Source organism: Apteryx mantelli, chromosome 1 (assembly GCF_036417845.1).
Source record: "Apteryx mantelli isolate bAptMan1 chromosome 1, bAptMan1.hap1, whole genome shotgun sequence".
Lineage (NCBI taxonomy): Eukaryota > Metazoa > Chordata > Aves > Apterygiformes > Apterygidae > Apteryx > Apteryx mantelli.
The window spans coordinates 87517190-87540369 of NC_089978.1; the positions used below are offsets into that span (position 1 = coordinate 87517190).

At 39.4% G+C, this 23180-nt stretch overlaps 1 protein-coding gene across 1 annotated transcript in view; it reads right to left on the reverse strand.

Annotated features, from left to right (window-relative positions):
• PHKA2 (phosphorylase kinase regulatory subunit alpha 2) overlaps positions 1-23180 on the reverse strand; it is a 50197-nt gene that overhangs the window by 19387 nt on the left and 7630 nt on the right. The window contains exons 4-20 of the mRNA XM_067297074.1: positions 22227-22395; positions 21295-21377; positions 20516-20596; positions 18261-18359; positions 17804-17950; positions 17519-17572; positions 16864-16986; positions 14044-14139; positions 12504-12611; positions 11802-11880; positions 11169-11303; positions 7154-7263; positions 4271-4415; positions 3732-3810; positions 2665-2834; positions 1883-2056; positions 654-742 (exon numbers count right to left, since the gene is read on the reverse strand). Of these exons, the coding sequence (XP_067153175.1) occupies positions 654-742; positions 1883-2056; positions 2665-2834; positions 3732-3810; positions 4271-4415; positions 7154-7263; positions 11169-11303; positions 11802-11880; positions 12504-12611; positions 14044-14139; positions 16864-16986; positions 17519-17572; positions 17804-17950; positions 18261-18359; positions 20516-20596; positions 21295-21377; positions 22227-22395 (1941 nt within the window). The remainder of the gene's footprint in view (positions 1-653; positions 743-1882; positions 2057-2664; positions 2835-3731; positions 3811-4270; positions 4416-7153; positions 7264-11168; positions 11304-11801; positions 11881-12503; positions 12612-14043; positions 14140-16863; positions 16987-17518; positions 17573-17803; positions 17951-18260; positions 18360-20515; positions 20597-21294; positions 21378-22226; positions 22396-23180) is intronic.

Here is a 23180-nt window from a genome sequence, read left to right on the forward strand (position 1 = left end):
CTGTAAACAAATCAGATAATGCAATACTGTGGTGAGTTCCTGGCTGAAGAGCACTTCTGTTTAATAAGCTATTCAGCAATTAACATGTTCCTGAGCTACCATTTCCAGGGACTCTCTGTAGAGCGGAATCCTTCAGGAGGCTGGATACAACCTCCCAAAACCACCCTTGGCAGCTGGTCACCTATATTAGGACTGAACAAGTGCCTAGCCTAGCCCCATCTTCATGCCTTAAGGACATCTGTCCTTTCCCACACTCACCTCCTGCCCAGAAATCACTACAAGCAGTATTTCTTGCAGAACAGTTCGAAAGGCTGTGCACATTCTGTCCTTTCCTTTAGTCCCAACTGAACCCACAGATTATAAGGTAGGCTTTGGCCCTTGAAAATAAGCATGTATTGTATCATTTTCTGGTTTGCACACTCTATTAGAAAATTTCTATTTGATAATGTCTATTTAACCAAAAGCCTTCTACTAGCCAAAAGAAAAAAAAAAAAAAAATCTAAAACAAGGGAGCAACTACCCTGTGCCTCATGGCTAGGCTGTGAAGGTAAGGAAAAGGGGAATAAGCACATTGGGTTGGCTGGGAACTACAGGAAAGGCCACAGTACTGAGACTGAAAAAATACAAACAACATAAACATTCCCACAGTTTACCTTTGTCTCGAAAGAGTGGGGAGTATCAACAAGATTCAGAGACTTCCGGTGCGTGTTCAGAACTTTAGTGGGAAGAGACATAGAAACAGCTGGAAAGCAAAGCCACCAAAAAATACCCGTTTCAGTAACATGAAAAGTGAAACACCTGAACAAGGCAATTATACTAGCTGACAGCAGAAAAACCTCTGAGAGTCAAAATACACAAGGCAATGCTTCTGAGATACTGTGTATGGAACTCAAGAGACAAGCTCACACTCATATTTTTGATCCTATCTTCTTGCAGGCTTGTTCCAAGAATTTTTAAGATCAAAATGTCAAAGGCTCAGGCACTACATGCTCAGCTGATGCTCCTTTTGACAGTCCATGCCTCACAGGTCTTACAGCTCAATGACCTAACCTAGCTAAGTATTTTACATATTGTAATGGAGAAATGTACATGGAGAAAATGGTCTAACTGATATGATATCATAATTATGGTCATGGTAAAGGGAGGCTAATGCTCAGTTAACTTCACATGTTGATTTTATCAGAGGATCAGATGATACTGCTTATGAAAGATGGGAGAAAAGATTTAAGAAAAAGCTTGAAAATTATTACTATATATTATGAGGGGAGAGAATCTGAAGTCCACTGAAGTCAAGGCAAGCCTTCCCTTAATCAGGACATTGGATACTACATACCAACCTATATAGTACAGTATATACTGGAATTTACTGAAGCCCAAATAATGCACTGACTGAATTTGCAAGTCCTTCAATCAATCTGTTAGTAATACAGCATTATTAGGAACACTGTCCTCCCTCCCTACTCCATTTGTTCTTTTAGATTTAAAGTACTTAAATATACTGAAGTTTTGGTATTCAAATTTTTTATTTCACCAGAACTTTACTAAAAGAAAATTTTGTCTGCCTTAATATGGTACAAACAAAGGAAAAAAAGATAAATTCACTAACTCAGGTTCCAGAATTCTAGCAAACTGACAAGCCACTTCAGTTTCCCTAACATCTACATTGATTAAATATTCTATTTCATTGCAGGTTAGACATAGCATTCTGCAGGAATACTACAGTAATAATTTTGGACTCATTCTTATTTCTTTACAACTACAACATACTTGCACCATTACTTCTTTTTTAAAAACAGAATTGGGAAATACATGAATTTAGCCTTTAAGTACCTAGAAGGGGTTTTCTATTGTTATTATTAAAAAAAGCGTTAAACAGAAATACCTGGAACCTCCAAGCCCTTTGCCTTGGCCATTATTGACAGTATCTCTCGTGTAGAATGGTTTGCACTGAGCACAGGAGGCTGATCAGCAGTCTTTGAAGTTGGAGGCAGGTATGACTTCAGTGCTGTACTCTGCAGGACATCATTTATATACTGATCCAGCTCATCCTGGCTGTCTAGTGTGACAAATAAAGAAGTTTATTAAAAAGAAATGTATAAATTTTCATTGCTTTCTGTTTTAGACACACTACTCCACTCTTGCTTATACAGAAGGACACAGAAAAATGCAAGAATATCATATGGGATTTTTAAGCTGAATAAACTGGAAAGAAAAAAAACCTTTTGCTTTTTTTCAAAGGAAAAAATAACTTCCAAATATAAGTGCTTAAAAGAAAATCTGCTTTAAAAAATTTTTTTTCCTCTAGCTGATAGTCCAAAGATCAGCTCTTCCACGCATACTCACACCTGTCTCTCCTCACACTTTCCTCCTCCCTCCATCCTCTTCCACACACACCCAGTCTGCTGATTCTTCAGACTCAGCTTTACTGCAGCAGTTACTGGGCAACATCCTACTAAGAATGTGGGAAGCATACACAAGGTATGCATAGGGAATGAGCAAACTCCTTCTCCAAAATAGGTCATGCACATACTGTCATCATACTGACGCATGAGAAACCTGAATGACTACCAGATGCGCACAAAATAGATTCTGCATTCTAGGCAAACCTGTGCTCTACTGATAATACTTGAAAGAGAAAAAAAAATTGAAGTGAAAAACTATTACCTTTTTCACAGAAATCTGTTGGATAGCCTTCATATCCATATTCACTGTCAGGACTACAACGACCTTCATTAGGGTCATCAAACAGTTTTACATCACAGTCTGGATCCAGGAAGCTCAGATGCGTGTGGAAAGAGGTGGTAAGAAATTCTGACAGTTTGCCTATTTTCACTCTGCGAACAGGAAAGCATGCCAGAGAGAGTTAACATCGACCATTTTGGTACCGATTAAAGCTCAGTGAGTTGTCAACAACTCCTTCAAAAATCTACCAGATCTACTGTCAATCCACCCACGGTAACTAGGAAGAAACCAACGCAGAGTAAAACAAAAGCAAAAAAATAGTTGCAGGTCCAGCTGGATACTACTCTCATTATTGGCCTGTGTTACACTTACAGGCCTGACCCAAGGCTTCATCATGCAAAGCTCTGTATGTTTATATGAAGAGAGACCCTGACCAAAGACCTACATGCCAGGGATCATACATGACAAAAGGGAACTGTAGTTTTCATGACAGCAGCATCTTTTCACAGAACTGCAGTGCTGCTAGGATGACAAAAAGCCCATCTGATTGTCAGAGAAAGAGACTGATTAAAGAAGAGCAAACAGAAAGACAATAGAGAAGTAACATGGCATCATATTAAATTGCCTTTATATGTAGATGAATGAAACATATGCTGACCAGTACTACATGTAATTCATGTTTAAGACACATTCTGTATTTTTAAAAGAGAACCACTTCTTAAAAACAAAAGCCCAGCCAAGACCGAGGTTTTATATTTCCAAGGTTTGACATTACTTTTTCATTATCTGTTAATGCCAGTCACAGATGGTATAGCTCTCTGGGAGATATACCCTTCCCATTGTACTGTAGATCCAGCTGCCATCTGATTTCCACATAATAATTATAGTTGAAGTTCTTCTCTCTGCAGAGTGCCACCACCACCACAAGACCGATACACTATCACATGCTTAAACATAAGGCTTGCATGAATTTGATTAATAAATAAATAAATTAAATTAATTTTAATAAATAAACTAACTAAAAGAATTGGTTGGGATATTGACACTACCTTGCACCTCCAAAATAGCCATCCTCTAATTTTCTTATGGTGGCAAGAACTGCTGGATGAATGTCAGCACCGTCATCAACTAAAGAAGAATAAACAAAGAATTTTGAAGCTTAGCAACATGTTCTTAAGTTATCAGGACTAGCTAAGTAGATTTCCGGGTGTTCTCTACAAAGTAAATGAGACTTAAGTCAAAACCAGAACCCAGAAGTGCTATCAATACTACTTTATTCAAAAAACAAACAAAAGCAAACCCACACTCCATTCATGACAAGTTCCAAAGGGTTTTCCATCAAATCTCTTTGGACAGAAATAGTACAGATATGATGGGGAGATGCAAGTATACCAAGGGGGAGTAAAACCAAAACAAAATATAACCATGTCATCCAAGTTCAGCACAGACTTGAGAAAGTTAAACAGTACTTTCGATGTTAAAACTCAGATGTTGAAACAGTCATGCCATCTGTCTCCTCTCAAAACTACCCTCATGCTACTCCTCCACAGTAATCTACTTTGCTTGAAACAGAGAAAATGAAGTCTACCGAGCATTGTGTGGGTGATGGGAAATGTCAGGATTGGTCTCCCTGTCATCCTCCAGCAAGAAGTGAGGTAAGCCAGCTCCGTCTTGAGCATCTCCACAATCATCTGATTGTCTAGAGCCAGATAGAAGTGATGCTGGTCTGTAAACTAGAGGACAGAGAAATAACATGTATGAGTAGATGCGAATGAATTAATGGAAGAAATGAAAATTAAGGAAAGCACTGACAAAAGCCACGTGAGCTATCCTTGACCAGAGTGCAGACTGCATGGATTAACCTAATGGGGCTGCTACTATCACAAAAAGATCCATGCTTGTATAGAAAATTCATGTTCTTATATTTATAGGCTGACTATGCAAAACCAAGCCATTCAAATAAAAAGGAGATGATCACGCATGTCAAGTGCAATTTTCCCAATAATGAATTAGAGTAACCTATGATCTGGAAGTGCCCTAAATGTGGAATAACAACAAAAGCAATAAAAACAGCAAACAGGTTTAAGCACACACTGGGGACTGGAAAGTTGGAACTATATGTCTCTTGGGAACAATCTCAAAGACAAGCAGAACACAGAAAAGCTGACAGTTACTGTAGAAAAAAGTTGCATTAAATGTACAATGGTAAAGTTGCCCACTACAAAGGAAGGCTAAGAATAACAGTAAGAGACTACTGTAGCTACATCAGGAGTTGGACAAACAATGAAAACAATGTTGAATAAGCCACAACAAAAGTTAAGGAACTGCATAATCCCTGGGGAGGAGTGGAAGAGGGAGGCTGGGATGTAAAATAAACATCAGTTAGTAAGACACATAATGGACAATGAGAAAACACTCTGTAAACACATCAGAAGTAATACAAAAACAAAGAAACTACAGGTCCGTTAATAAATAGAAAGAGAGGATACGGACTAACTGAAGTATTCAATGCTGCCTTTACTGACAGAAAGCAGAATTGTGACCTGTAATACTACTTTTAAGAAAGTGACAGGAGTTCAGCCTGAGTATGGGAAGAAAAGGTTAAAGAGCACCTAAAACCAAGCTGGCAAAGTCTACAGAAATTAATTCACAGAACTTAAGAAACTAGCCAAAATAACCTCTGAACCACTAGCAATTATTTTTGAGAACTCAGGGAGAACAGGTCCCAGAAATCTGCAGAGAGGCAAACACACTGTCAGTCTTCAAAAAAGGAAGAGCCAGGATAAGAGACCAGTCAACCCAGTTTCAGTGCCTGAAAACACAGCAGAACAAAGCCAGTTTGAGTGTGCCAAGGTAATAACAAACTGATAACGCAAGATGGCCAAACAGTCATGTCAAAAAACACTCTCAGCAAACCAGTCTAATTTCTCCAATTTCCTTCTTTGGAAGCAACAGAAAGTGACAGACATATCTTTAGTTTTGCAAAGCTTTTGACATTAGCGAGATAAAAGAAACAACATCTGATAAAGCAGAACTGCTTGAAAAACTGCTCCCAAGAGAGTTATCAACTGTTCTCTCAGATTCAGAGAGTAGCTAAAGGGGGCCAGCCTTTGCCCCACACTTGGTCGATATTTTCATTAGAGACTTGGATGGGATACAGACTACAAAAATACAAATTTTGTGGACATTACTCAAGATTGGCACATATGAATTAAGCACTACCTTTGTGTGTTTAATTTCACCTTCCTAAATCCCCCCTCTCCCCCTCCCAAAAAAAAAAGGCGGGGGTGAGGAGAAGGTCTGGCTTTGAAGAAGTATATTTGAAAAAGTTATGGAGGTTTTAGTCAACTTGCAGAAATAGCAAGTGTCCTGCTGATGCAAAGATAAATGCCATTTTGGAACATATTAATAAGCATGTCCATACTTGACACATGGCAAGGTTTCAGCTGGAATACAGGGTCCAACTTCGCCCAATACATTGTAAGATGTGGACAAACAAAGAAATTCGGGGGGGGGAGGGAAGGAGATCCTGAAGAATTTTTGTTTAACTTGGGAAAGAAAGATTCAGGGTCAGGAGGGACAACACAACACAATAACCAATCTTCCACATGTGAAATTTGTTATAAAGCTGGCCATGATCAATGGACCTGTAGAAGAACAGGAAGGCATCAACAGTATTTGTAGCAAATTTCATTATGTTTGGACTTCAGGAAGCACCGCAGCAGGCCATCTGTGGAGTCTGCTGCATCTCCTCCACTGGAATTTAAAGACCACATTATAAAGACCACATTAGTCAAACAACTGTTAGCAGCGTGTGAGAATGCTTTAATCTGCTTCAGTTCCACATGTTTGGAGTCAATGACCCCTTAGCCTTCTAATACTAAATGCTAGAATAAGGCTACAATTAGAAGTGTGTAGCATTTCACTAAATGTATAAAAAGAGCCATTGATTCTGGGAAGATCCAAGCTCCTAGTTATACTGAAAAAGGCATTAAACAGAGAACAAAGAGAGAACCATCCTTTTTTCTCAGTACTATTGACCCTTGCAACAATATATTGAAAAGATTACATCTTAGTGACCGGGGGGGTTACCATTCTTGGCATGCTTAGGTGAAGTTAGATTTTCCATCAAAGCAATCAGTAGACAGATATATCAAGCGACCCATTTTTGGAAAAACTATTTATTCCATTAGCTAAATCATTAGTTAGGGCAGAGATCAGTAACAACTTTGTACTATTGATTTACTGTGTTCTTCTGAAGCAGAAGCCAAAGAAGCCAGACTCTGTATGGCAGAAGAGAGATTTATCAGCATTCCTATCATGTTGATTATTCAACTCCCCCCCCAACTCCCCCCTGTTTTATCAGGCCTGTTCCATCTAAAGTAGAATGACAGTACGCAACAGCAAAGCCCTTCACTAATGATTAGCCTTTAAGTAAACTGTGATTTCCCTGCTAGTTTTACATGCTCACCTGAGGGGTAAAAGCAAATATTTGATTTCTTATCACATACAGCTTGGAGGTGCCTAGCACTCCAATGTGTCGGTGTGGCCGACCACTTAGTTTCATGCTCTTGTTCCGGCCTGTGAAGAAAAAAAAGAGAAGTCTCACTTAACATTTCCTGTTCTTCTCCAGATATTTAAAAGAACTGAGTCCCTACTGTGTGGTTTTCCATAACAACCTTTTTAGACAAAGAGATCTACTTCATTGACATTGGCATGGCAGAACAAAGAAAAATAACAGACTTGGCTTCAATGACCACGGGACCAGGTTCTTCAATTATAGTGATTGCTCAGCACCCAAAGCTTCCCACCAAGAACAACAGGAGATAGGCCCTTTCAAAAACCAGGCCATCAATATGTAACAGAAATTGCAGTACTTTCACTGTAGAAGCTTAAAAGTTCTGGCCTATAAAAGCCTAAAGCACATCCAAATACAAAGACAGATCTCCTTTTCATGGTTATTTCACCACTAGACTTTTTTTTTTTTTGTGAAGAGAAGGAATTAATGAATCCATATCATCTTCTGAATCAGTCAGATGTGCATGCAGAGGAGAAGGTACCTTAATTCCTTTTACATTATGAAGAGCAACAACAGCAAAACCCTGAAGTCTCAAATTCCAGAACCAAAGAGTATCAGCTATGACAAGTCCAGCTGACATTTTATGCAGATGATGGTTCACTAATCATCTAGAAAGGCAACAAGATATGTGCATGTATACAAACCATGGAAATCAAATGAAACCAGTCACAGATAACAACCAGCATCACCTTAAACAGGATATGGAGAACAGAGGAAGTCTCAATCTGTACCAGACCTCAAAAGCTGTCAAAAACAGAAGTTCTGACTCTATATGGAACCTACCTACAGAACATACCTTGTTTCCTGACCAGGAACATGTGCATTAAATACAACATGCCAGATAAAGTCCAGAAAAGCTAGTTTTAAAAGCATGTGAAATTTGAGCTTTGGAACCAGAAGCAGAAATTCACCATCCATGAGAAACAACTCAATGCATACACTATTCACAACACCCAAGAGCCAGATCAGATCTTCAAATAAAGCAGAAGCAGACAAAGTAGAATATATGGAGAATATCGCACACAGTGTTCTTGTAGGGGTGGGAGCCTTGTCACATGCTGCTATCCCTTACAAGGTCCTTATACTCTCAAGTGGCTTTGTGTACCCAGCCTGCAGCCCAGTCAGGAAGGGCATTGGCATCATTTTTCCCACAGAACAGTTGAGGTTGGAAGGTAATTCTGGAGATCATCTAGACCAATCCCCCTGTTCAAAGCAGGGTCAATTAGAGCATGATGTCCAGTGCTGTGTCCAGTCAAATTTTGAACACTTTCAAAGATGGAGGCTCCACAACCTCTTTTGGCAACCTGTTCCAGTGTTACACCGCCCTCACAGTAAAATTTTTTTTTTTTCTGTTTAAATGGAATTTCCTGCATTTCAGTTTGTGCCCATTGCCTCTTCTCCTTTCACTGGATACCACCGAAAGAGTCTGGCTGTGCTTTCTTTGCTCCCTCCACATCCAGGTATTTATGCACACTGATGAGGTCAGGAGAAACAATTCCAGCTCTCTCAGCCTCTCCTCATATGCCAGACACAAAGGAGTCCATGTAAGGTATGTTTAAGGTGTCAGTGGCCCTTTGATGGACTTGCTCCAGTATGTCCATGTCTTTCTTGTACTGGGGAGCCCAGACCTGAACCCAGCACTCCAGGTCTGGCCTCACCAGTGCCGAATAGAGGGGAAGAATCACCTCCCTCAACCTGCTGGCAATGCTCTGCCTAATGCAGCCCAGGATATACTTGGGACTTCTCTGCTGAAATGCTGGCTCATGTTCAGCTTTGTGTCCACCAGGTCCTTCACTGCAAAGCTGCTTTCCAGCCAGTTAGACACCAGTCTGTACTCATATGTGGGGTTATTCATCCCCAGGTGCAGGACCCGGCAGCTCCTTTGTTGAACTTCACAGAATCACAGGAGGGTTGAGGTTGGAAGGGACCTCTGGAGATCGTCCAAGTCCAACCCCCCTGCTCAAGTAGGGTCACCTAGAGCACGTTGCACAGGATCATGTCCAGGCAGGTTTTGAATATCTCCAGAGAAGGAGACCCCACAACCTCTCTGGGCAGCCTGTTCTGGTGCTCTGTCACCCTCACTGTAAAGACGTTTTTCCTCATATTCAGATGGAACTTGAACTTCTTGAGATGAGGAGAACTAGAGTCCTTTCTGTATCTTCAAACTATTCCAGCAGCAGGAGGGACTGCCCTCTTCAGTCCTCATCCACATCTCATAAAGGCAGTTTAATAAAATTCAGGAAAAGTATAAAGCACAGGGTCAGCAGTCTACAGAGGCCTGCAAAGGCCACCTGTATATTGTCACTTACAGGCAAATATGCTACTCTCTCCATGCTCCTACTTGGTCAGAAACCATGCAGCTATTTTAGCAAGATGCTGAGCTCAATACTGGTATGCCTACCTCCAGTGCGGCTTATTAGCTAATGCTCTGCACTGCACCCTTCGCTCCAGCAGCCATGAGCTGACATGAATCTGGCTGACAAGGAGTATAAGCAAAACAAGCATATGCCTGAAAAAAAGAACCCCACTGTGAATATTCCCAAAGAATTCATTGTTAAAAACAATACACCGATGTGTCAAATCATCCTACTCACCCACTAGTGAAAGAACTATTATAAACAATTATAAAATAAATGCAAGCTTCAGCAAAGCCTGGCAAGCATCTCATTTGTTAAAAGTTCTTTGTGATAAAAACAAAAATTCTTGCCCAAAAGCAGCATATGCAATTTCCCATCTCCATTCAAAGGGCATGCTTTCTAAGACTTATTTGAAGGCCCTGTTACTTTGGATACACCAAAGTTTCCAAAGGCTTCCTGGTTTGGTGTGGGGGGAAGCATAAACAGTCCTGTACTCTCCTTCAGCATTATCCATAAATGAGATTGTCACAGGAACACTGAAAAAGGGTCATAAATGCAGCTTGATGCAGCTCCCCTTGTCCATGCTGCAAAGGAATCTACCAGTGTTGATTCACCCCACCTCAATTTTACTTCGCAGTAACATCCACAATTTTGGATCAGGAGTTTCCAGCACACTTGAAACTAGTAAAATTATGTTCAGTTAGGAACATGTGCAGAAATTTTTTTACCAAGACCCAATTCATTCCAGCAAAGATTATCAAAAGAGCCTGTGGCTGAAATCTTATTAGATTTTCAAGTTAAGCAGAAACAATTAGAACTTTTAGGCATTTATTTAGTCCAACCGGCAGGCTCAGAGGGACAACGAAGTCACTACTGAGAAACTGGAATGTGTTTAAAGTCCTGGGGTTAGCAAATCCCCTGCAATCTAAAGGTTTCTTGGTTTACAAGAGAGCTGGAGGGCTTTAGCAGCTCAAATTGGCTCAGGGCTAGAAGGAACATTAGCAAGAATTTGACAGTCCAGGGATGCTCTGATAGCAGCAGGGCTTCCCTAATCTGGAGTAGAAGACTTCCCAGAGGTAGAATGGCAACCACGTTACTCAGTTTCCAGACTCAAAACGTAAGTATTTTGACTTCTGAAAGGAGAAACATTGTCTTCTAGATTTTCCAGGCTTTTTTTTTTTTTTTTAAGCCAGTTTCTCTTTGGAAATAGTTCCTGAAGGACAAAGAGAGTCAATTTTTTGCCCAGCTTTATCACAACACGACATGGCACAGGGCCATATTTTGGCCACCTTTTCAAAAACAGCTCTCCCCCTCCTGCCACTGGAGCTCCTTACTTAGGACAGAAGTTATAATTTTGCTAAGCTTCTTTACACAAATGCAAATTTTTTTTAAAATCCAAGGAATCCACATATACACAAATATCCCTGGAAGCAAAGAAAGAAAGAAAAGAAATTGAGACAGTAGAAAAGGGACGAAAAAACTAAATAAAAAAAAAACACACACACATCTTGCACAGCAGTAGAGTTAGGTTTCCATATTCAAATACCTACCCAACATGGTGTAGAGATTACTTAGGATGCGAGCTGGCTGCACTCTGAGTGGATGGATATCAGCAATACTCTGAACATTGATTCCATGGTTTTGCAAGAGATTCTTAATTTCATTAGATTCTGCTAAAACAGTTACTGTATAACAGAAGACAAAAAACACTGCTAAGAACCACAGTTCATCTCTTTTTAAACTGACTGTCTCTACTGTCACCTCTTAACTACTATGTGGTTGACTAAAAATGCACAAAGGCCTTACTTCCTTCTTTCTTTATGACTCCATGACATCAAATGGGATGTTGGACAGCTTTTGGCTCTCTATTTCTCAGTACATCTTGCCATTTTAAGTTACCATTTTTAAAAATTCTTTGTTAAACATGATTCCCTCCTGGAAAAAGACTGCTAGACACACAACTTTCTTGCCTGCCCTTTGTTCTTCTGATGGTATCACCAAAGGATCCATGTGCCATGCAAACATCCAGGAAAGTTTAGAATGGCCACAAGAGTAAGACTTCTGTCCTTCTCCTTTGACTTATCAAGATGTTGTTTTAAAACCTGTCTTTATTCTTTCCTGTGCACAGGCACTTCACCATTACATAATCCAGCTTCCCCAGAATGCTTAAAAATCTCACTAACCTTGAACCACAACATCAGGTTTAAATCCAGTGGAAAATCTCCTGTTTAAGGGATCAATTTCACCTGCAGCCAGAAATCCCTAGAATAAAAGTGAAAGAAAAAAGTAACACAAACAAAAATTAAGTAAAAGGCTTCTGATGACATCTAGAAGAAATCTTAGCCATTTTTTATATTTTAGTAGGCTAGCAGAACATACAGCCGGGCTTCTCCACCCCCCTCCACTGAGTAATATATTCAGTAAAAACAGTTCTTGAAATATTTTTCAGAACCAAAAGAGTTGCGGCAATTTGGCCAAGCAATTTTTTTACAGCTCCGCTGATATACTTTAACAAGTACATGGCTTTACTGGAAAAAGTTTGTAGGCATCTTATGCCACAGAATAAGGTACAGCCCAGTGGAACTGCAATAGTGCAAAGTCCTAGCTCTGGAACTGCAATGTAAGTTTGGACATCATGTCCTTCTAACCTAACTACATACCTAGTCCATCTGGCAAATTATTTAGCTTGATTAGAAACAGACAGAAAATTGTCTATATCCAAAAAAGGTCCTGAAAGCTCAGAATCACCACTCGATGAGTCATGTATATGTTTCTATTGGAAGATATGTTGTCCATTACCCAACAACCAAATTGTACTTAAAGCCTAAACCATCTCAAAGCAAAGTGTAATATAAGCTCCCCTACTATACAAGAAACACTATTACCTCTGCTAATAGGCAGCTAAGGACATACAAAGATTGGCCCCAAAGATGAGGCAACTTTCCCACTGGGACACGATCCACTGAGTGAGGATTTTCACACTCCTCTTCCACCTGACAGCAAAAGCATAAGCAAGAAAAATTACCCTACAATTCTGAAGAACAATCAATAATATTACAGTATTTGAAAAAATATGATCTATCATCTACCCTTTCTAACCTGCCATTATTACTGACACCTGAATCTCTTGCTTTTACTTTTGATGCTGAAAGTTATCTGAAACACAAACAATTCTTCCTTCTCATACACTACTGCACCCTTCAAAACTGAATGTGGACTCTGCATGTAATTATAGCATCAGTAATAGTACTTCCCCTTTCTTCTTGCTATGCCTTTGCTTCCTTCCCTCTGGGCAGCTTGTAGGTAATTGTGTCTGCTTTCAAACCCCTTGCAAGGTGACACTTGAACTCTACTTATATCTACCTAGCTTCCTGGAGCAAAGGTGCTTTCCAAAAAAATGAAGGCTTTTCCAACCCTTCCAATGTTAGCAAGAATGGTCACCGGAAAAAAAAAAGAGAAGGGACCATTAATTTATAAAGAGAAAGTCTGCCTTGATTTTGCAGTATACAGATCTGTTCAGGGAAGCGATAAAATTCTCCTAGATAACACATTCATCACAGGCATTTAAAAGTTTATAAAAAACAGCAGGCGAAATCCACCCTGTTTGTCTGGCATGCTCATCAGATTATACTGGTGCCTATCAAAGCTCATAGGAAGGTTCTGCACTCTTACATGCTCCTACCCAGTAAGGAGAAAGGCAATTCAAAGTTTCAGCCTCAGATCTGTGAATAAAAACAGCAGCTGTCAACACTCGCTGCATAAACTCAGACCAGTCCAGGAGGTTCCACACCCTTAGTGAGTGAGGGCCGAGAGGTCTGGAGCAGGAAGAGAGGTTGGCAGGAAGGAATCCAAAGGCAGCTAGGATGGAAGAGCACTAAATTGGCTGAATTAAGGCTAAGTGTTTGAGACTGACTGTCACAGTGGGAGAATCAGGTAAAACAATAACAGAAAAGATGAAAAAAAAAGAAAAAACTCCCCAAACCAAAACCCCAATTCATACGAAACCTGTTTCTCACATTCAAGCTCTGGAAAAGAAAGACAGCAAACAACTGATAGAACAAAGAGGCAAGACAGTCTATGTTTTGTTTCTTCTCAGAGATTCATTTCCTAAGTCAGCATAAGCATTTTTTTAATACATGCCTTGTTACAGGTGAAAAAATTACTCAGGAGAACAGGAGAGGATTTAAAGTTTTAAGCCTGCTCTAATATTTCCCTAGGCACTCAGATTCCCAGGTTTGAAATTTGATCGCCTGGAAGCCTCAGGTCTACCATTTCTCTACAGGAAGTATTTATTTTTATAAAGTGACACACAGTAGTCTTTACTGTTGGTTTAGATTTAACAGCTACAGCAAAATTACAAAACTGACATTCATCTTGATATCTGAACTTCACATTCTGAAGTGGATGCTAGAATTTTCACAATACCTTTTCTGAAGGGACCGCATACAGTTCTGGCATTAGAACTATTCCATTCTTTTCTCTAATAAGTATTCCTTCCAGAGCCTCTCTATATTCTTGTACCTGGGAGGGGGGGGGAGAAAAAAGGGGAAAAAAAAAGGGGGAGAATAAGAACTCACATTGAAGGCAACAAAACAGAAACAGTAAAGTTAAATTTTTAAATTTTTAGCACTTTCCAATAACCCTTTCAACTAATATCTGGTCTCTAAAAAAAAAAAAAAAAGACTTGCTGTCGGAAGATCAGGATTCAAATTCTTAGATACTGTTCCAGCGTCTCGATATTCTCAGTCTCAGAAACATGAGCACGTCTTATCTATAACAAACTGTTGTAATACAAAACAGAGATAGAGCATCTTTATTTTTCACCTTGAAAATATGACCTATAGAGGTCTTAACTATCTTAGTTAACAACTGCTTTTCTGTGGAAAAATCTGGTGGACCTTTGTGCAAGGAAGAAAGCAATTCTGCCACTCTAAAAAGCATTTATAAGAACTGATTGGTCTTGTCTGTCATGAGCACATAACTAAAATGTATTTGGACACTTTGAGAATGCCAAACTTCCTAACTGGTTCTTAAGTGAGGAGGTCAGTCTGCCAGCAAGCATTAGGTTAGCAGAGAGAGAGTGACACAGACAGACAGACACTCCTCCAGGCAGCAAGTCACATCAAAGTCCCAAGGCTCTGAGAACCTCTTCAGTTAGACAGCTGAAGCTAGCATGCAACAAAAAGATGATACATTTACATCTGGTTCTCAGCAATATTTCTCCAGTGGCCTCGAAATATTTATTCACTCCATTCTCCTTCTTTCTTCCAGCAGTTCAGAGTCTCACCAGTGCTAGTTTTTAGCAAGTCTTGGCCCAGGATTACATCTCCCAGTTTTGCTTTCATTTCCATTTATACATAAATCATCCATTTAAAATTATTAACACCTTGTTGACAGAAGGAGGAGAGGTGCTTTACCCCCCACGCCCGGGTTTGTGGACCAACTTTCTTTTGGAATTAGCTAAGCAGAACAAAACATTCTTCTCTAAAGTCTTTAAGTCACATTCATCACTACAGTGTCATTAGATCAGACTATGATTCTTGGAGGAAATAGAAATAAAAGTACAAGTGAATAGTATCTTAAAAAGTAGAATGTTTTTTCTTATAGATGTTCACATGAAAAAGTACCTGAACAAAGCGACTGTCATATGGATCAAATCGATCCTCCATTACTTCTAGCATATTTTTACAAAGAAGTCATAGGCAGAAAATTCTGCATGAAATTTGCAATAGATGATGATGCAGCAACCTGCCCATGGAGGTTGTCAGGATTGAAGCCATCCATTAAAGTGCAAGAAAGACAACAATTAATACAAAATATTTGTCCTACTAGCCAAATTTGCCTACGAATACTTTGAATACTGCTTTACTGGATTGGGAAATCAATTTCTCTTATTAATTTGCCTTACAGAAAATTTAAAATAGATTAAAACTGATTAAAAAGACACAAGTTTGCTGAACTGAAAATCCTTTTGTTCTTGTGTTGTTAGACAAGATATTATGAGCAAGAATACCAGACTGACACAAACAAAAAATATTCAATATTCTCCATATCCCTTATTTTGTTCCTGCTCTTAACCATCCCATTCCAAGCTTTTACTTGTAGGGAAGCTGTTTTTAAGCACTACCAGCACCTTCCTCTGAAATCCCATTTCTGCTATATCTTTCCAAGATAGGTAGCTACAGTGGAATGCACTGACATAATTTAACATATCCATATGTTCATATTCTGGTACACTAGTATTTTCAGTATCCTATATCCATCTCTCCTTTTTCCTGAGACCTGAGGGTACTTGTTTTTCTAACAATTGCTACCTATTGCAAATACTTGTTTGCAGTAGTAACTGTGGAGGGCTAGACACTTACCTCACATATATTTAAACTGTGGGAACTGGGAGCAATTGCCTGTTCTGAGCGCTTCCTAGTTACAGCCCATTTGGATCCACAGAGAGTCAGGTAAACACCCTCCCAGATTACCCAACTAAATTTTAGAAACTGCTTTTTGAGGTGCTATTTCATTGACATGACTGCAGTTTTAATAAACTCTTTGATTCTTTCCCTTATGACACAATGCAGTTTTTCTCTATAGCAGAATGTCTTTACTGTGCTCAGGAAAGCACCTTATATTTCTAGTGTTAATAATTCTTTCATGTGATTTAAAATGTCTGTACAGAAAGAAGGCTTTTTGGCTTGAAACTCCCTGCTTAATTCCTGTCTCCACTTTATTTTTTAAGGGATTATATTTAGCAATCTCCAGTCCTCCTGCATACTAGGGAGTTTTAAAATCATATGTTATTTTTTAGTTCCTCCGAGCCATCATTCTGCAGAACTCTTGTCATGAAGTCCCCAATAAGGTCATATCAGCTGGAGACTACTCCCATCCTGCTGTCTGCAATCCTAGCAAATTCTAGTGAATCCTACTGAATTCCCAGCAGTGTTCACTGCCAAAAGAGCATAAACATCACAAAAGATTCAGATTGCACCTATCACATCCCTTCAGAGCAGGAGCAGTGTCACAGGCCAGAGGAAAGGCTTTACCTCTTCTCACACCTGCTGGTATCTATAGAGAATAATTCATCTACACAAAAACTGCATCTGGTGAAGGATCTGCCTTCTACTACAGAAACAGATTATGGAGTCTTTGTATAGAGGCAACTTATATCCAAAATAAATACAGGTCAAAGCTACAAAATACAGTGGGTAATGGCTTCACATTTCCATTCAAAGTCATTTCTTCTTTCCTCACCTGAATTTTGTCCTCATTAAATACTCCATCAATTAGAAAGTATGTCCAGAATACCGGCCACTCGCATTCAATATTCTCAAACAGCTTGAGCTCAGCCGGATCATAATGAAGCCTGCTTGGATCCTAGAAATTCAATCATACTCATTTACTCACAGTGCTAAATAAGTTACTCATATTCCATACATAATGGAAGCTTATTTTACACAAATAATTAAAATAAGGAAACCAATACAAACCACAGTAAAAAGCTTCTTGCAGCATTTTGACTTCTTATTCACATTCAGTCTCAAACTCATTTATTTATTCTCCAGACAAATCAATCCTTCCCAGTTTCAGAATCTAGGCGTCACCCAAATCATCTTAGCTCTGCCTCAGTTCAAAGATACCTTGGGATGCCTCAGAGGCACTGTTTCCCCTTAGGCACCATAAGCATGTCTAGGGGTTCATTTCTAATAGAACTATGAATTAAGTTCCACAGTTAGTAACTGTTTTTCCAGTACTTAGTCTCCTTTAGACATGAGTCATTCCCAGGGTGGATACTTGGATTACTACCAGATGCACTAAGATCTTAACAGTGATACAGAACTTCGCCCCTTACTGTAAATGAGACAAATTAAATTCTTCCAAACGTCTAGAAAACAGACAAAAGTACCACCTCTTTGGGCGTCTTGTAACCATCCCGAAGGAAGCGACAGCAGCCATAACGGCCCTGTAAAAACAGACAAGTTATTGAAACTTCTCATATGGTTCTTCCTCACAGACTAACACCTACATACAATGTGCATTGAGTTTTCAGTGTCACTTCGGGATTTTCCTCCCTCTTTTCCACACACTGACCCACCAAACCTGGCAATCCTTCTTCAATTAGGATTTTCAGTCAGGAAAGGGAGGTTCTGCCTACTCTTTCCCTCTGGAAAATAAAAATAAAGGAAATTCTTACCTGCAATTTGGATATGATTTCACTCTTGGTTACATTAACAAGGTTTATATCCTCCACTGCAAAAGCTGGGTAAGAAATAATAGAGAGAAGGCCAGCATCAATCTCCTTTGACGTGGATGCCCTTGGCAACATCGAATATAGAATGGACTAAGCAAAAGAAGGAAAAAAAAAAAGTAAAACAATTTATCTCATTCAAGTGACTATGTCAAATGTAAATGGAGTAGAGCATGTTATTTGCAAACTGACTTAGAACTCACTGGATAATTAAGTGAATTAATATGAGAATACTTCAAGCCACTCACTTTCAGGAGAACTATTATAAACAGGGCGAACAGTGTAGTCTGAAGTCATCTTTATGTTAAGTTTTTGGTTTAGCCAATCAGGATTTCATTTAAAAACAAAATGGGAGGGACATTGGATTTTCTTCTAACAAAGGAAACAGAAGACTATTTTTTACCTGACAATGTTCTACTTCATCAGGAAGAACATGAATCACTGATTTGTGCCCTCCATGAGCACCAAAAAGATCTAGTTCATCAATTGCTTCCAAAGCTGCCTTCAAAAAAAAAAACAAACAAAAAAACAGATTATCAAAAAAATTATCTTTTAAACTGAGTATACCCCCTACAACCTGACCTATTTTCCTTCAGAGGCAAAGCAAAGAGAGAAGTTTGTTCCACAGACTTTTTTTTTTAAATCTTTTATGGGAAACTTGGGGGTTTTTTTGTTTTTTTTTTAAAGGAAAAGTAAGTAATATTTCTCTTTTTGCTCTAGCGGGATACAGGAGGGACGTGCTGGTGAGACTTCTTACAGTTTAAACACAGTGCAAAGCAATGGTGGACAGAACTTCTGCTGAGATATCTCAATACTGAAAAACTTAGTAGTAAAAGCTTCTCCTGTCCCATATTCCAAAATAATCTTCCACTCAATTCATTCTCACTCCTCCTACCTGAAGGCCTATCCAAAGAGGAAGGCTTGTACAACATGCCCCAGGATCAAAAGAGGTTGGTTAGCAGAAACAGAGAGTGCTTTCTGTCTCTCACTGATCCTACTGCTTCACATGGGAAAGAAGAAGAGATGTCTGCTCTCTGCACTCCTAACAGCCACCTAGCCAACCAAGATGCATCAAGCTCCGTACCAACAGATGAATCAGGACATCGCATACCATTTGGCCATAATGTGTTTGCCTAGTAAAGACAATAGCAGGCCACCCATTCACTGTATCTGAGAACCTTTAGTTTACCCTAGAAGGCTACAAAACCTCAGCTTTGCTGATATGCGGAGCATTGCCACGCAGGGGATGTGGCTGCAAGAGCAAAGGTTGAATTGCCAGAGTCAAACTAGTAGATCTTTCTCCTGAAACTTATATTCACAGAGCTGTGGTAGCATTGAACGTTGCTCCTTGTCTATTTTCATCCTACAACTTCTGTAATGCAAATCTCTGACAAAGAAAGTATAGCATAGCAAAGCTTGCCTTATCTCTCTTCAGAGAGGCAAGGGTATTTGTCTTCTTCCAACACAAACATCGGTTTACTGGCTCTGCAAAGCCTTTCTCTAGCGGACTGCTAGATCGGTAGATGTTTCTGATAACAGCAGAATGCCCCATGAAGAAATTATAGCTGGGACCATAGGCAGTCTTAATGGTGAACAAAACACATTCAGATCCGTTCAAGTACGATCCATGCTGTACTGCTGCCATGAACAGCAACACAAAACAGATACGGGAAAGAAGTGTTAAGAGGGAGAATTCCGGAAGTAGATTAAGAAAAAAGTATCTACTTTTTCCTCTGCAGCTGGGTCCTCAGTATGCCCCCCATACCCTGCCCTGAAAAGTACTTTTATTGATCTCAGACTCACAGAGAATCAAACTCTGTGCAGCAAGTCCCACAGAAGTCCCTTACAGCAGGGGCACCACTCCCAGAAGACATGTACACCAACAGCAACCTGTGCCAGATTGTTCAGTGCAAGAAATCTCATACCAGATGGCTATGGGATAACTTCCCTCAAAGAACCTGCCTCATTGCTGTTTGATTGAATTATGGCCAAGACCAGCAGGTTTCTCCCTCTTACAACCACATACAAGATCTTGGTAACTAATAAATCCTGCTGAAATGCAACTAAGCTTTTGACCTCAATTAATTGCCAATGACTTTTTTACATAGTGTCTACACATTACATTTATTGCCTTTTAAGCTTCATTTAATATCTTTATGACCTTGCACTGAGACAGAGGAGCCAGAAATATCTGCTTTCTTTTAAATATACCTGTATTCATTTTTCTTTCTAAATTACTTTTGAATAACTTTTTAAACTGATATTCTGTCTTCCAAAATTTATGTCCGACTTGAGATTACCATGAAAGTATCACATTTAATATTGGGGATGGAGGATTAAGAAAGAGGGACGGAAAAAAGTGGGGACAATTTTCTGAGACTGTACCTCCCCAAATCTGTCAGATTTTTTTTTCAAGTCTCACTCAATCTGGCAGATTTTTTGCAATCCCCAGAACAATTCTACTGAGGTCCTTCAAAGTAGGCCATTATCACAAGAATTTTATGCTAAATACTCATTCACACACAAACACAGAATACAAGCAGTATCTGATACTATCACAGTGGCCAAGAAGACTATGGGAAGGCAACTATCAAATTTGTTAGCTCTACTCAGCACAATAGAACAGTCACTAAGAAGCAGTCAGTAAGACATTCTCACTTTGGCCATCCCTACGGAGCTTGCGTTCAGTTCAGGGATGCCCTGGTTTGTCTTATCACCACGTTCCCACATTCCATAATCCTGCAACAACATCAAGAAAAATCTGGCATGATTACATACAAAAAACAATCCTTTCTACCTCCCCTCCACATGCACAGCCCAACAACAGACTCCTGTATGAAGTTAGTTTATTCAAAAAAAAAAAAAAAAAAAAACCAAGCAAAAAAACCAAGACCAAACCAAATCAAAAAAACCAGACCAAACTAAAAAAGAACACCCCCTCACACACACACATCACTCTTGGGAGAGGCCTTCCTAATGTTTGAAGAGAAGTACATAAAAATACACTCCAGCAGGATCAGGTCTACAATCATGAACCATTTTCTTCACAGAACAGAGCAAAATCCTTGATCCTGCATACCTCTCCTAGCACCCCTTCAATTCATCACTTTCAAAAAACGTTTGCTACCATTTTGCTTTTTTTAGAAAGGTCTGTAAGATTTTAGTGACACATCAGGACAATTACAAATAAAGCTCAGACTCATGCTGCAAGAAAAACTATTAGTATGATAGCACAAACATACCTTCATCCAGTAGCAGAAGATCCCTCCATAGCCCTCCCACCATTTCCAAAGACGCTGCTCACAGTGTAACGTACTGACAGATTCTGACATCCTCTCATTGAAGAAGTCATCCATGTTTTTCTTCTCCACCAATGAATTATTTTTGACCCATATCAGACGTGTATTCAGATCATTTACATATAAATAATTACTTACAGCAACTTTGTAGGCAGCTTCTATGTAAAAGACAAGATTCTGTATGAAGGTAACTTCATCAAGGGTAAAGATGATACGCAACCCTGATTGAAAGAGGGGAAGAAATTAATTATACTTGTTAAAACTGAAATATTTACTCCTCAATGAGTTTCAAACTTTTAGCTTATTTGCTAGCAACTATTGTCCACTGAATAGACAGCAGAAAAATTACGTGATTCCAAAAGAAGAGGCAGCAAGCCTCAATATTTGCTACTGATAAAAATACTTCAAATGCTACTGATTTTTTTTTTCCCCCCAAAAGACCAACCCCTCCCCCAAAAAAATCAACACCGTGAGGGTGACATTCAGACACAGTGGGTACAAATCAGTGATATGTGAGCCAGCTCTGGGGCCTAGGAACAGAACAGCCCAATTTCAGCAGCACCCCACCCCTCCATCTGCTTCAGAAAAATCAGACATGCACTCTGTCACAGTCAAATGCGAAGGGCTTCGAGGATAGAAAAGCAAGTAGGGAACAACAGGAGAGCCATATCCTCACAGGAGAAGTACAGTTGTGAAGAGCATCAAAATAAAACAGTGCCAGGAAAAAAAGGGGTACAAACAGGAGTAGAACAGCTGACTTGATGTAGCCACTCTAAAGAAGCCTATCCATCAGCATAGCCCATGCAGTCTTCAAACATGAAACTCTTCTCTGACACAGCTCTGAATACCTCAGGTATTTGTATGTCAACAAACCTTAAGGGAATAGACACTGCCAGGGTAATTACTATAAATCTGAAATCCTAACTAAGCCACATCTCTTTCCCACATAAATATTATTTCCTTCTAAGTAATAGCTATGTAAAGGTCTTTGAAGCTAGTTAAAACTTTTTTTCCTTTTTAAATGAAAGACAACTGCAACAATAGTCAAGGCTAAGATATCTTCTGCTTACCTGATGCAGTCATCTGTGCCAAGAAGAGCAGGTAAAGAGAAGTTGCATCTACTTGTAGATGCCCCCATTGGTCATCTCCGACCACTGTGGCACAGGTAGCAGAGTTATACTTGGCATGCAGACAGTCTTTGGTACTCTGTGTGTGTTTGAACTTCTCCACCTTATCTACCTAAAAAACAGCATGGATTTTAAATCTGAAAATCTTAATAAGAAATTCTCCAGTCACAAACAATTTCAGAACAGACATCTACTCTTAGGAGAGGAGAAACTTGAGGTCCTAATTTTTATTACATCACATCAGTACGTTTTGATTGATCAAAGTGCTTAAACACATCTTCACCTTTAGGCTTAGACTAAATCCACATCTTCTCAGGAAAGAATGAGCTTTAACTAAGATCTGAACTTAAAGTAGTTTCGGCTGTGCATCTTGGTGAAAATCAATTTGCAAAGGCAAAACTGCAATTTGCTCCAAGCATGATCTCTAAAAGGTGCAGGTGAGATCACAGTTTTGCTCAGGGAAAATAAAGAATTCTAAAAAGACTCCCTACACTACTTTGTATATCCCCTCCAGCCCCCAAAAAGTCACTGTATAAACTCCCCGCCTCCTCCCCCCCCAAAATATCTGCTTCAGATTAAATGCTCTGTAAATACGACACATACTTGTTCGACTCATAACCTATGGAAAAAATTTTCTCACCTGGTGGCAATGCATGTATGAGTTGGAAACTTTTAATCAAACTGTTTATTGCAATGTTGCTCTAAATCCATGGTACAATGCTACGTGCCAAAAGATGAGTACTTTTCCATATGATAATGACTTGGAGAATTAAGGGTCTTCTTGATTCTGGGCAATCATGTTTTCCAGAATACTCTCATTCTCTCCCCTTGTCTACCAGCTGTAGCTACAGAACTGGATCTAATCTTGTGCTAAAAGCAATAAACGCTATTGGGTTA